The 14226-nt window shown below is 37.7% G+C and overlaps 1 protein-coding gene across 3 annotated transcripts in view; it reads right to left on the bottom strand.

The window, feature by feature from the left end:
- Window positions 1-14226, bottom strand: part of GABRG3 (gamma-aminobutyric acid type A receptor subunit gamma3) — a 736855-nt gene that overhangs the window by 327631 nt on the left and 394998 nt on the right. For all 3 annotated transcript variants that reach the window (XM_078448932.1, XM_078448933.1, XM_060617920.3), the window contains exon 4: window positions 4956-5176. In XM_078448932.1, coding sequence (XP_078305058.1) covers window positions 4956-5176 — 221 coding nt within the window. The remainder of the gene's footprint in view (window positions 1-4955; window positions 5177-14226) is intronic.

Below are 14226 nucleotides of genomic sequence, written 5' to 3'. Positions count from 1 at the left end.
TAAAATTATGGAAAAAGAGGAAGCTGAGAAAAACAGAGATTAAAAGAAAATCCAGGATCACAAGGGGAGAATTAGAGAACTAAGTGACTCAATATCCATATCATAGGAATTCCAGAAGGAGAGAAAGGGGCTGAAGGTGTACTTGAACAAATCATAGTTGAGAACTTATCCAATCTGGGGACAGAAACAGGCATTGAAATCCAAAAGGCACAGATAACTCCCTTCAAATGTAACTTGAATCGATCTTCTGCACAACATATCATAGTGAAACTGGAAAAATACAAGGATTAAGAGAGAATTCTGAAAGCAGCTAGGGATAAACAGGCCTTAACATACAAAGGTAGACACATAGGGGTAGTAGCAGACCTATCTACTGAAACTTTGCAGGCCAGAAAGGAATTGCAGGAAATCTTCAATGTTTCGAACGGGAAAAATATGCAGTGAAGAATCCTTTATCCAGCAGGCTTGTCATTCAGAATAGAAGGAGAGATAAAAGTTTTCCCAAACAAAGAAAAACTGAAGGAATTCATCACCACTAACCCAGCCCTACAAGAGATCTTAAGGGGGACTCTGAGTGAAATGCTGCAAGGGCCACAAAGTACCAGAGATATCACTACAAGCATAAAAACCTACAAATAACACAGTGACTCTAAACCCATATCTTTCAATAATAACACTGAATGTAAATGGACTAAATGCTCCAACCAAAAGACATAGGGTATCAGAATGGATAAAAAAACAACACTCATCTATTTACTGTCTACAAGAGACTCATTTTAGACCTGAGGACACCTTCAGATTGAAAGTGAGTGGATGGAAAACTATCTATCATGCTACTGGAATTCAAAAGAAACCTGGAGTAGCCATACTTACATCAGACAAACTAGAAGAAGGACATTATATAATAATTACAGGGTCTATACAACAGGAAGAGCTAACAATTATAAATGTTTATGCACAGAATTTGGAAGCCCCCAGATATATAAAACAATTAATCGCAAACATAAGCAATCTTTTTGGTAAGAATGTGGTAATTGCAGAGGACTTTAAACTCCACTTACAACAATGGACAGATCATCTAGACAGAGAATCAATAAAGAAACAAGGGCCCTGAAGGATACATTGGACCAGGTAGACTTGACATATATATTTAGACGTTATATCCCAAAGCAGTAGAATATACTTTCTTCTTGAGTGTACATGGAATAGTCTCCAAATTAGATCACATACTGGGTCACAAAACAGCCCTTAATAAGTATAACAGAATTGAGATCATACCATGCACACTTTCAGACCACAATGCTTTGAAACTTGAAATCAACCACAGGAAAAAGTCTGGAAAACCTCCAAAAACATGGAGATTAAAAAACATGTTACCTAAGAATGAATGGGTCAACCAGGCAATTAGAGAAAAAATTAAAAAATATATATATATATATATGGAAACAAATGAAAATGAAAATACGACAATCCAAATGCTTTGGGATGCTGCGAAGGCAGTCCTGAGAGGAAAATACATTGCAATCCAGGCCTGTCTCAAGAAACAAGAAAAATCTCAAAAACAAAATGTAACAGCATACCTAAAGGAAATAGAAGCAGAACAGCAGACATCTCAAACCCAGCAGAAGAGAAATATAAAGATCAGAGCAGAAATAAACAATATAGAATCTAAAAAAATATGTAGAGCACATCAATGAAACCAAGAGTTGGTTTTTTGAAAAAATAAACAAAATTGATAACCCTCTAGCCAGGCTTCTCAATAAGAAAAGGGAGAGGACCCAAATATATAAAATCACGAAGGAAAATTTATTACAACCAATTCCTTAGAAATACAATTATCAGGGAATACTATGAAAAATTATATGCCAGAAAACTGGACAACCTGGAGGAAATGGACAAATTCCTAAACTCCCACACACTACCAAAACTCAAACAGGAAAAAATAGAAAATTTGAACAGACCCATAACTAGTGAATAAATTGAATCAGTTATCAAAAATCTCCCAACAAATAGCAGTCCAGGAGCAGATGGCTTCCCTGGGGAATTCTACCAGACATTTAAAAAAATTTTTTTTAACGTTTATTTATTTTTGAGACAGAGAGAGACAGAGCATGATCGGGGGAGGGTCAGAGAGAGAGGGAGACACAGAATCGGAAGCAGGCTCCAGGCTCTGAGCTGTCAGCACAGAGCCCGACGCGGGGCTCGAACTCACAGACCGTGAGATCATGACCTGAGCCGAAGTCGGACGCTTAACCGACCAAGCCACCCAGGCGCCCCTCTACCAGACATTTAAAGCAGAGTTAATACCTATCCTTCTCAAGTTCCAAAAATTAGAAAGGGAAGGAAAACTTCCAGACTCATTCTATGAAGCCAGCATTACTTTGATTCGCAAACCAGACAGAGACCGAGTGAAAAAAGAGAACTACAGGTCAATATCCCTGATGAATATGGATGCAAAAATTCTCAACAAGACATTAGCAAATCAAATTCAACAGCATATAAAAAGAATTATTCACCATGTTCAAGTGGGATTCATTCATGGGCTGCAGGGCTGGTTCAATACTTGCAAATCAATTAATGTGATGCATCACATTAATAAAATAAAAGATAAGAACTATATGATCCTGTCAATCAATGCAAAAAAAGCATTTGGCAAAATTCAGCATCGTTTCTTAACAAAAACCTTCAAGAAAGTCGGGATAGAATGAATATACTTCAACATCATAAAAGCCATTTATGAAAAGTCCACAGCTATTACCATCCTCAATGGGGAAAAACTGAGAGCTTTCCCCCTGAGATCAGGAACACGACAGGGATGTCCATTCTCACCACTGTTGTTTAACATAGAGTTGGAAGTCCTAGCCTCAACGATCAGACATCAAATTGAAATAAAATGCATCAAAATTGGTAAAGATGAAGCCAAGCTTTCACTTTTTGCAAATGACATGATACTGTACATGGAAGACCCTAAAGACTCCACCAAAAGTTGGCTAGAACTGATACATGAATTCAGCAAAGTCACAGTGTACAGAATCCATGTACAGAAATTGGTTGCATTTTTATAAACCAATAATGAAGCAACAGGAAGACAAATAAAGAAACTGATCCCATTCACAATTGCACCAAGAAACATAAAATACCTAGGAATAAACTTAACCAAAGATATAAAAGATCTCTATGCTGACAACTATAGAAAGTTTATGAAGGAAATTGAAGAAGGCACAAAGAAATGGAAAAACATTACATGCTCATGGATTGGAAGAATAAATATTGTTAAAATGTCAGTACTATCCAAAGTAATCTACACATTCAAGGCAATCCCAATCAAAACTGCACCAGCATTCTTCTCAAAGCCAGAACAAACGATTCTAAAATTTGTATGGAACCACAAAAGACTTTGAATAGCCAAAGTGATATTGAAGAAGAAAACCAAGGTGGGAGGTATCACAATCCCATACTCTAGCCTCTACTACAAGGCTGTAATCATGAAGAAAGTATGGTATTGGCAAAAATAAGTAAATAAATAAATAAATAAAATACAAAACAAAACAAAAAAAACCAGACACATAGACCAATGGAATAGAATAGAGACTCCAGAATTGGACCCATAAATGTATGGCTAACTAATCTTTGATAAAGGAGGAAAGAGTATCCAATGGAAAAAAGTCTCTTTAACAAATGGTGCTGGAAGAACTGGGCAACAACATGCAGAAGAATGAAACTAAACCATTTTCTTACATCCTACACAAAAATAAACTCAAAATAGATGAAAGACTTAAACGTGAGACATGAAACCATAAAAGCCCTAGAGGAGAAAACAGGCAACAACCTCTTTTACCTCAGCTGTAGTAATTTCTTCCTCAACATGTCTCCAAATGCAAGGGAAATGAAAGCAAAAATGAACTATTGGACTTCATCAAGGTAAGGAATTTCTGCACTCCAAAGGAAATAATCAACAAAACTAAAAGGCAAATGACATAATGGGAGAAGATATTTGCAAATGACCTGTCAGATAGAGGGTTAGCATCCAAAATCTATAAAGAACTTACCAAACTCAATATTTGAAAAACAAATAATCCAGTGAAGAAATGGGCAGAAGACAGGAATAGACACTTTTCCAAAGAAGACATTAAGATGGCCAACAGACACATGAAAAGATGCTCAATGTCACTCCTCATCAGGGAAATACAAATCTAAGCCACACTGAGATACCACCTCATGCTGGTCAGAGTGGCTAAAATGAACAAACCAAGAAACTATAGATGCTGGAGAGGATGTGGAGAAATGGAAACCCTCTTGCACTGTTGGTGGGAATGCAAACTGGTGCAGCAGCTCTGGAAAACAGTGTATAGGTTCCTCGAAAAATTAAAAATAGATCTATCCTATGACCCAGCAATAACACTGCTGAGAATTTACCCAAGGGATACAGGAGTGCTGATGCATAGGGACACTTGTACCCCAATGTTTATAACAGCACTTTCAACAATAGCCAAATTATGGAAAGAGCCTCTATGTCCATCAACTGATGAATGGATAAAGAAGATGTGATTTATATATACAGTGGGATACTACTTGGCAAAGAGAAAGAATGAAATCTAGCCATTTGCAACAACATGGATGGAACTGGAGGGTATTATGCTAAGTGAAATAAGCAAGTCAGAGAAAGACAGATACCATATGTTTTCACTCATATGTGGATCTTGAGAAACTTAACAGAAGAACATGGGGGAAGATAAGGGAAATAAAAGTTACAGAGAGGGAGGGAGGCAAATCATAAGAGACTCTTGGATACTGAAAACAAACTGAGGATTGATGAGGGGTGGGGGAAAGGGGAAAGTGGGTGATGGGCATTGAGGAGGACACTTGTTGGGATGAGCACTGGGTGTTGTATGGAAACCACTTTGATAATAAATTTTATCATAAAATTTTTTTTAAAAAATCCACCAACATCTCACCTTAAAGTGTAAAGGATTTTCCCATCATTCCAAATTCTGAGGAGCTGATTGGGGGTGGTGATCCAGTGAGCCTCTGCAGTTTTAGAATTGCGGAAGATTGTATCTGGAATCCATATTAATCCCACCATGTTGCTGTTCAGAGTGAGTATTTTCATTGTACTGTTGAATCGAAGGCGACTGTCTGTCCAGGTCTGAGCAAAAAATATATCAATTTGGTATTCCTGAAACAGAGAAAAATGAGAGGCAACATCGTTCTATTAGTAAATTTTCTGTATGCTTCATTTCCTTTGTCAAGGGTTTGGTTTTCCTTCATGTATACACCCTTATCCCCCATGTACCTTTCTTTCAGTGCTTGGTATAGTGCCTGGATCAACATAGCACACATTTTCACAAATGATAACCAGTATTATTAGTCAATAATGTGATAACATATGTAAAAAAGATTCTGTAAATCTTAAATTATAATAAACACATAAACTGTGATAAGGGGCCAAGAGGTAGTAGACTATAAATCAGAGCATAGATGCAGATCCCCCTGCATTCTCAAGTCCAAGCTTTGACAGGTAACACAACCTATTTAAGCCTCATTATAATCTGTAAAATGGGTGGAATGCCTACTTCCTAAATGAGGTATAAAAATAAAGGAAAAACCTTAGTGTCTGGCATTGATCCATAAGTATTAGCTTATATAATAATTATTATCTTCACTTAAAGGCCTTCTGAAACAACACAACTCAAATCAGAAAGAAAAGTAAGAAACAAGTAACAACAAAGAACTATAAAGGTGATAGAACTCAAGCCAAACTCTGATTCAAGAGAATGCTGGTGAGGCTCAGGTGACCTCTGTAATTGGAAACCATTTGATATTCTCCGTACAGAATAAGACTTTGCTGTGACCATCAGGTGTGGGATGGTACTAATTTTACCATGAGACCTAAAGAAATGTCCAGAGACGAGACTACCTCAGAGGCATTTCCCCTAATCACAGTTTAAAGTATTATTAGCAATCAAGCCCATAATAAGGAGGATCTAGATGCAGACTATTGGAGATTTTTATATCTTTTAGTTTCCTTTACATATTAGATATTATAAATGAATTGCTCTTACAGAGTGTGGGTTCAGTAATCCTCAACAAATCCCACATTTATTCCTTACACCGAGTTTCCAGTTAAAGAATCTTTCTGAGATAGGTAGTTGAACTGACCAATCCTAGTTTTTATTAATTAATATGTTCATTTATCATATGTTTGCTGCACTGAGTATGCCAAGCCCTGCAAACCACTGAAGACCCAGCCCTGTGCCAAGAAAACTCCTTGTCCTCATGGAGATTGTATTCTAGTCAGGAAATTAAACATACAGTTAAGGTGAAAAAACCCAGCATACTTGATGGTCAAATATATCAATCATAAAAAATGAGGTCAGTGTATTAGTTAATATTTCAGCTAGAAAATACAAAATTTATCCAAGGGTTCAATATGGAAAGAATTATGTACAGAGAATCTGCATCTTGCTTAAGTGTTTGACGAGCTGAGAGAGAAAACTCCAGGGAAGGAGCAGCTGAAGGCAGGTTGCTGTGGAAGCGTCCAGAGCTGAGTGAAATCTCAGCATCCAGAGGGTCCCATTCAAGTCCTTCCCTCTTTTCATGTGTCTGCTTAAACAAGCCTCTGGAGAATAATGGCCTCTGCCTCTTCATCACCGTCCAGAATTTTGCACATGTTTCTCATTGACAGACTCTAAACCCAGAACTGCACAGAGACTGAGAGAGACAGAGAGAGAGAGAGACAGAGACAGAGAGAGACTAAGAGGAAGTTTGTGTGTGTGTGTGTCTACACACATGCATGTGTGTTATTTCCTGTCATATACTATTTTAAAAATGGGTTTCAACCAGTGCTGCCATAAGTAAAATAAGTCAGACCAAACCAGATAAATACCATATGATCTCACTTCTATGTGGAAACTAAAACAAAACAAAACAAACAACTGAAGTCATGGATGCAGAGAACAGATTGGTGAATTCCAGGTGTGGGGAGTTGGAGGTGGGGGAAGAGATGAAAGGAATCAAAAGGTACAAATTTCCCATCATAGGATGAATAAGTTCTGGGGGTGTAATGTACAGCATGGTGACTATAGTTAACAATACTGTACTGCATAATAGAAGTCACTAAGTGTAGATCTTAAAAGTTCTCATCATAGAAAAAAATATTTCTAATTATGTGGATGATGGATGTTAACTAGACTTATTATGGTAATCATTTTGTAGCATATACATATGTCAAAACATTTGTATACCTGAAACTAATATTACATTAAATGTCAATTATATCTCAATAAAAAATAAAAGACAGAAAATCAGTTTATTAACAAAGAAGAATGCTGAAACAAAACTATAACAGGCTTAGGACTGGAGATAAAGTGGCTCATGTCATGCATGGGTGAAATGCTTGGCAAAGTTGACACCTGTAATAAGGCAGAGCACATCTAATGAATGCGTAGCTCTTTGGGCAGAGGTTGGAAAAGGAACATTAATAAGAATGTGTTGGCTACTATTGACTGTTTTTGGTAAGTTAACATAAGAAAGAAATTATCTCAGAAGATAATTGGCCAGTCTGAAAGCAGTTATGAAAGAGAAAAGAAAGATAAAGCAAACACAATTTCTTGCAGGGTTAGAAGAAGCAAATACTTCTCATTCCCATCAGTAAATCAGAATATCAAGAAATGCTTTGAGAATAAAAGTTCATTGAAACTCAGCTTTGCAAAATAATCAGATTCACTGATAAAAATCCCTAAATGGATTAAGTTGTCACCCTGTAAGATCTTTAATCATACAAACATGGCTTCAGGATATGAGACTCTTCCATTGAAGGCTGATATGGCCAAGGTAACTATACTTAATTTAAGAGAAAGAGTAAGAGTCCATTTGAAAGCAAAAGGATGGGAGAGGCAGTGGTATGCAAAAGCAAAGGCACATGGTGAATCCTAGAATAGTGTTCACAAAAGGTCTGTGAATGTGGCTATGCACATGTGAAACTCTCCTAGTAGGTAAGAAGCTGACTCGGTTTTAAGAGAGTTCTACTGCCAAAGGACCATCAAGTCAGGAAGAGACGTCTGTGACTCTTTGAAACTGAGATGTATTTTTGCATTACTATCTATAATGGGCTGATTATGGCTTGGAAAACTGATCAGAGCTTATTTTCCAATGTTCATTTTTTTCTCATGGCTAAAGTAGCTAGTGGAAAAAGAATAAACTCTCAGACAATTGAGTCAAGAGCCAGGGAGAAGAGTCCTTTGGAACCCTACGTTAGGAGAAGAATTAAAGCTTAATCAAAGAAGATGCCTTCCTTCCAGGGAGCAGAGCCCACTCAGGATCTGCCAATTAGAGTCTCAAAATTGCTGTGAAACCAGTGGGTTGATTGTGATGATCCTGGCTCTTCTCCATTGTTGTAGACATACCAGGTATGCTGGAGTAGGTCAAATAGCTTTTCTCTTTAGTTTAGAAGTTGATAGACCAAGAAAAACCATGTACAGAATTGATGTGGATGTCAGCACAAATACACATAACCTTGACGTTGAAACTGGGCCTGGGTGGACCTTTTTGGTTACCTCATTTGAAGAAGGGTGGGATGTATCTTCCCTGACGTGGGAGAGATAGACAATATTTGGCAGCTAGATACAGATCATCGTGGTCACTGGTGCTCTTCACCAAGTACTGCAGCAGCCCTCCTTATGGGCACAGAGTAGAATTGCACTTCCCCCTCCCCGTGTTGGGGCTGTGTCTGCCACCTTATTTATGATAAAGTGTAATGTGAGCAGAGTGAAGTGTGTCATTTCTGAGATGATGTTTGAAGAGCACACCTCCTTTTCAGTGTGTGAGAGACTGTGGAGCACAGCTCCTGCTGATTCATGCTGGACACATATCATGGGTGCAAAATTCCCCAGAGCAGTTTGTAAGAGGAGCAATCCACAGCCTATACCAACTGGTACCTTGGAAAATGTGGAATGGGGAGTGGAATGAGGGAGAAAGTACTGCTTTCCTTATTGAGAAGTTGACTTAGAACCAAAACCTCAGAGAGGTGCAGGAGTGAGCCGCACAATAGATGGAACAAAAGACCTGGAGCAAGTTCAAAAGCATACCTGATGAGACAGTAACAATTCTGCCAGACAGAATAGACTGGATGAGGTGAGTAGGCACCTCAACTACTTGATGGCAGGATTTTAGCCTAACAATGATGATTGCTGACTATGTAACAGGCTATATTTGCACAGGGAACTCACTCAGTACTTTAAATAAAATTCAGCATATGACAATGAAAGTGTGACTCATACAGATATTCATCCATGTTACTTCCTTCTTTTCTTTAATACTGGTTTATCAGATAAGAGAATGAGTAGAAAAGGATGAAAAATGTTCTTCCAAGCAGGGCCAAGGCCTACCTATGTGATCAATGATAACAAATAATTGGAGAAAGTGTTTGCAAATGACATATCTGACAAAGGGTTAGGGCAATATCTAAAATCTATAAAGACCTTATCAAACTCAACATCCAAAAAACAAACAAATAGTCAGAAGACATGAATAGACAGACACTTTTCCAAAGAAGACATACAGATGACCAACAGACACGTGAAAAGATGCTCAACATCACTCCTCATCAGAGAAATTCAAATCAAAACCATGATGAGATATCACCTCACGCCTGTCAGAATGGCTAAAATTAACATCACAAGAAACAACAGGTGTCAGTGAGAATGTGGAGAAAGAGAACCCTCCTGCACTCTTGGTGGGACCACAAACTGGTGCAGCCACTCCGGAAAACAATATGGAGGTTCCTCAAAATGTTAAAAATAGAACTATCCTACAACCCAGCAATCGCACTAATAGTTATTTACCAAAATGATAAAAAATACAGATTTGAAGGGGTACATATACCCCAATGTTTATAACAGCATTAATAACAATAGCCAAACTATGGAAAGAGCCCAAATATTCATTAACTGATGAATGGATAAAGAAGATGTGGTATACTGAGGTGCCTGTCTAGCTCAGTCCTAATGGACTCTTGTCCAGCTCTTGATTTTGGCTCAGCTGATGATCTCACAGTTCATGGGATCAAGCCCCATGTAGGGCTCTGTACTGACAGCACGGAGCCTACTTAGGATTCTCTGTCTCCCCCTCTCTCTCTGCCTCTCCTCCACTAGTGCTCTTTCTCTCTCTCTCAAAATAAATAAACTAAAAAAAAGATGTGGTATATGTATACAACTGAATATTACTTGACAATCAAAAAGAATGAAAATCTTGCCATTTACAATGCCATGGATGGAGCTAGAATGCATTATGCTAAGTGAAATAAGTCAATCAGAGAAAGATAAAGATCAGATAAGTTCACTCATTTTTGGAATTTAAGAAACAAAGAAACAAAAAACAGATGGACGCAGGGGAAGGCGGGAAAGAGAAGAAAGTGAAACAAACCACAAGAGACTCAATGATAGAGAACAAACTTAAGGTTTATGGGAGAGATGTGGAAGGGAGGTGGGATAGATGTGTGATAGGTATTAAGGAGGGCACTTGTGATGAGCACTGGGTGTTGTATGTAAGTGATGAATCATTGAATTTTACTTCTGAAACCAATATTGCATTGTATATTAACTAAAATTTAAATTAAAAAAAGAATACTCTCTATAAAAGTCCCAACTATATTTTACAAAAAACCTAAAATCATACAGATTTTTTAAAATCTATATTATATCAAGGATATTAAAACTCAGAAAACTTGAGGAATTTTACCAAGGTTACTCAATATGTCAAAATTTGTTTGAATTTTGGGCTCCAAAATTCTAAGTGCTTGTTTTTATTGTGTAAAAATGGCAAAACAAAGAGTGTCCTACAAAGGTTCTTCCTCTCGTCTATCACCTTTACTTTCTATTCCCACTAATGCACAGGTTATACACCTTCACAATAAAACATTTTAAAAATGCTGACTTGAAATCAGTAAATCATACAGCAAGATATGAGGTGCAAATATTTCTTTACCTTCCAGTCTCTGATTATTGATACAGAGACTATAATAACCCTTCCTCCCAGTGGTTAAACTGAGGTTTAAGAGATTAAGTAATTTTCATCAAGTCCCACAACTGCTAAGCACTAATTGCTCTGAACTACACAGTTAAAATCTGTTTCCCTAGAGGTGGCTGAAATCTGGTTAGATGAAGAAACCACCAGGACATGTAAAAGGAAGGAGCCCAGTGCAGAAGTTCCCTCCGTATTTACCCTGTTTACAAACCACATGAGATTGTTTACCTTCCTCAGCTTCAGTTTCCTCATCTACACAATGGGGTGGTTGGTGTAGATTAAACGTAGGGCCCTTCCAATTGCAACATATTATATTTCCATATTCATGCCTACATTAGCCTTCTACTGTTGAAAGTAATTTTCCATTTCACTCATTTCTGTCTTAACTTTTGCAAAAAAGATGAGATAGAATGGCTTCTACACAAGTTCTACGCCCTGCCACTAAAAGGAAATTTTGTATGTTTGAATTCTACATGAAGTACAGTTATCCCCCTCATCCTTGGGGAATATGTTCCAAGAACCCCACTGAATGCCTGACACCACAGATAGTACTGGACCATATAATACACTCTTTTTTTCCCTATATGTACATACATATGATAAAGTTTAATTTACAAATTAGGCATAGTAAGAGGTTAATTATAACTGATACAAAACAGAACAATTATAACAAATATATTGCAAAAAAAGTTATGCAAATGTGCTTTCTCTCTCTCTCTCTCTCTCTCTCTCTCTCTCTGTATCTTATTGTACTGTAGTCATCCTTCTTGTGATGATGTGAGATGATAAAATGCTTACGTGATGAGATGAGGTGAGATGAATGACATAGGCATTGTGATATAATGTTAGGCGACTACTGTCCTAACAATAGATCAGAAGGAGGGGCATCAGTTTCAGAACTGAGGTTGACTGAGGGCTAGTGAAACCACAGAAAGCAAAACCAGAGATAAAGAGGGAACCATTGTTTTCAGAAACCATCTGTGAGGCTTCAGCTTACAGAGTGAGTCATGGATTCCTGTCTCCACTTCCAATATTACTTTCTTGTAAGGGAAAGGAACACACCATGATGCTCTGGGGTTGGAGGCAGAGGGATTTGGGAGGATACTTCCTTTATTCTAAAGCCTTGCCACAAACTCCAACTCAAGAGGGTATAATGTGGATAGTGTGTGTAGTGCATGGGATGGATGTTTTATTGTGTCTACATTTTACTAAATGTTGAAAAAACACTTCCCACCCACAGAGAAATATTTTTATGTTTTTCATAAACTTATTTACAATGTCACTAATCAATTTTCCTTTCTGAAGAAGAAAAAAAAATCATTCTTACAAATAAACATTTTATATAATTCATAAATAGCTGTGAAATTAATGTGTTTAAAATAGTAGTAAATGTAACATGTGATAAATGTGCAGAATCCCCCAATTTAAATCATCATGCTTGTGGAGACCTTATGTTCATAATTTGTTTTAATAATTGGAGAACTTAAAGATTCCTAAATAGGCCATGAATTGTTGCAGCATGTGGAGCATTTTGACAAAACGGAAGAAAATTTATGCTTCTTAATGATATCAATCTGTGACTTCTAAAAATTAGAAAATTACTTCCCAACACTCCTTTACTTTCCTTTGTTATAGAAGAGGGTGAAATTGATTGATTAATAAACAACAGGGACTCGGATACTGGGTTTGCAAGAGACATACATCCCAGGGACAGAGGCTATCTTCCTTAGATCCCCAGCACATCAGCACATCACCTGGTACTGATGGGTAAATACATTAGTAAAGGAAGTCATGGGAAGTTTTCTTTATAAAATTGTAATACAGACGCATGCCAATTAAAGGCTGCTCAAATATCTCAATTATGGGCAAAATGTTAGTTGAAAGTGTCAGAAATAAAACACAAAGTTATCCAAAGCTGTTCATAACATTTGTGCTTAAACACAGTTTCTTCCACTTTCAGGTTTTCCATTTGAAAATGCACCTACCCTTTCTATCCAAACTCTAATTGTCTCAATATTCTCTATAAAAGTTCACATTTTTATCCTAATTTACAATCAAGTGGAAAATCTGTTATATTGAATCTTTATGTGCACATCAGCAAAAATTTTAAGAGGTAGGTGGTTCTGGATGAAAGTGTGTACTGTAAGTTATTTGTACTGTAAGTTATTTGCAAAAACAGCCATAAGAATTCCTTTTACTTTGTTCATGGTCTTGGCCATGTGGCTTAATAGAAAATGTAACAGCAGAAGAAACTTGGAAAGTCTTGAGTGCTGGGGTAGCCTATCTTGCTGCTCTTGGGAACCCTGAAACCACCACCAAATGAATGAGATAGGCCAATCTGCCGGAAATGAGAAATGCCCATATGTTTCCATGGTATCAGCTCAAGTCAAGCCAACACCCAGAGAGGTGAGTAAAGCCATCCTTGACTAGCCATCCAAGATCAGACGACTTGCCAATCCAATCCAAGAATAATGCAAAATAATAAAAAACTAGATTTTAGGATAGTTTGTTACACAGAAAGCTAACTGATAGGCTCAATCATCAGTTGTTGCAATTTTAGCATTATGATTTTCAATTCCACTCCCTTTCCTGGAAAGTTTAGCCCTTCATGGTATGTGACCTTCACATAGTCAAACCTACTAAACCTATAGCAAAGCTGGGCCCAATTTAAGTAGTATCTTTATTATCCTTTAACTATTATCTCTCTATCATCATAGCGTGTGTTGTTTGCGGTGTGGAATAACATTATAATTTATAACCAGTACAATTCTCAGATATAATTTTGGAGTTGTTATACAGGTGTTTAAGAGTTCATTTGTATTTAGGGTATTTTTTTGGAATTTCTGTATGAACTGCAAATACCTCATTATTATTTTCATTTGAGAATGGAATATAGTGTTCCACTATCTAAAAATCATTATTTGGAGGGAAGATGGCGGCGTAGGAGGACTCTGGGCTCACCGCGCATCCTGCTGATCACTTAGATTCCACCTACACCTGCCTAAAGAACCCAGAAAACCGCCAGAGGATTAGCAGAACGGAGTCTCCAGAGCCAAGTGCAGACGAGAGGACCACGGAAGAGGGTAGGAAGGGCGGCTAGGCGGTGCACGCTCCATGGACTGGTGGGAGGGAGCCAGGGCGGAGGGGTGGCTTGCCGGCCAAGCAGAGCCCCCGAGTCTGGCTGGCAAAAGCGGAGGGGCCTGA

The sequence above is a fragment of the Panthera onca genome, chromosome B3 (assembly GCF_046562875.1).
Source record: "Panthera onca isolate mPanOnc1 chromosome B3, mPanOnc1 haplotype 2, whole genome shotgun sequence".
Taxonomy (NCBI): Eukaryota; Metazoa; Chordata; class Mammalia; order Carnivora; family Felidae; genus Panthera; species Panthera onca.
Note: the sequence above shows the minus strand (reverse complement) of the source record. Positions and strands in the feature narration are given on the sequence as shown.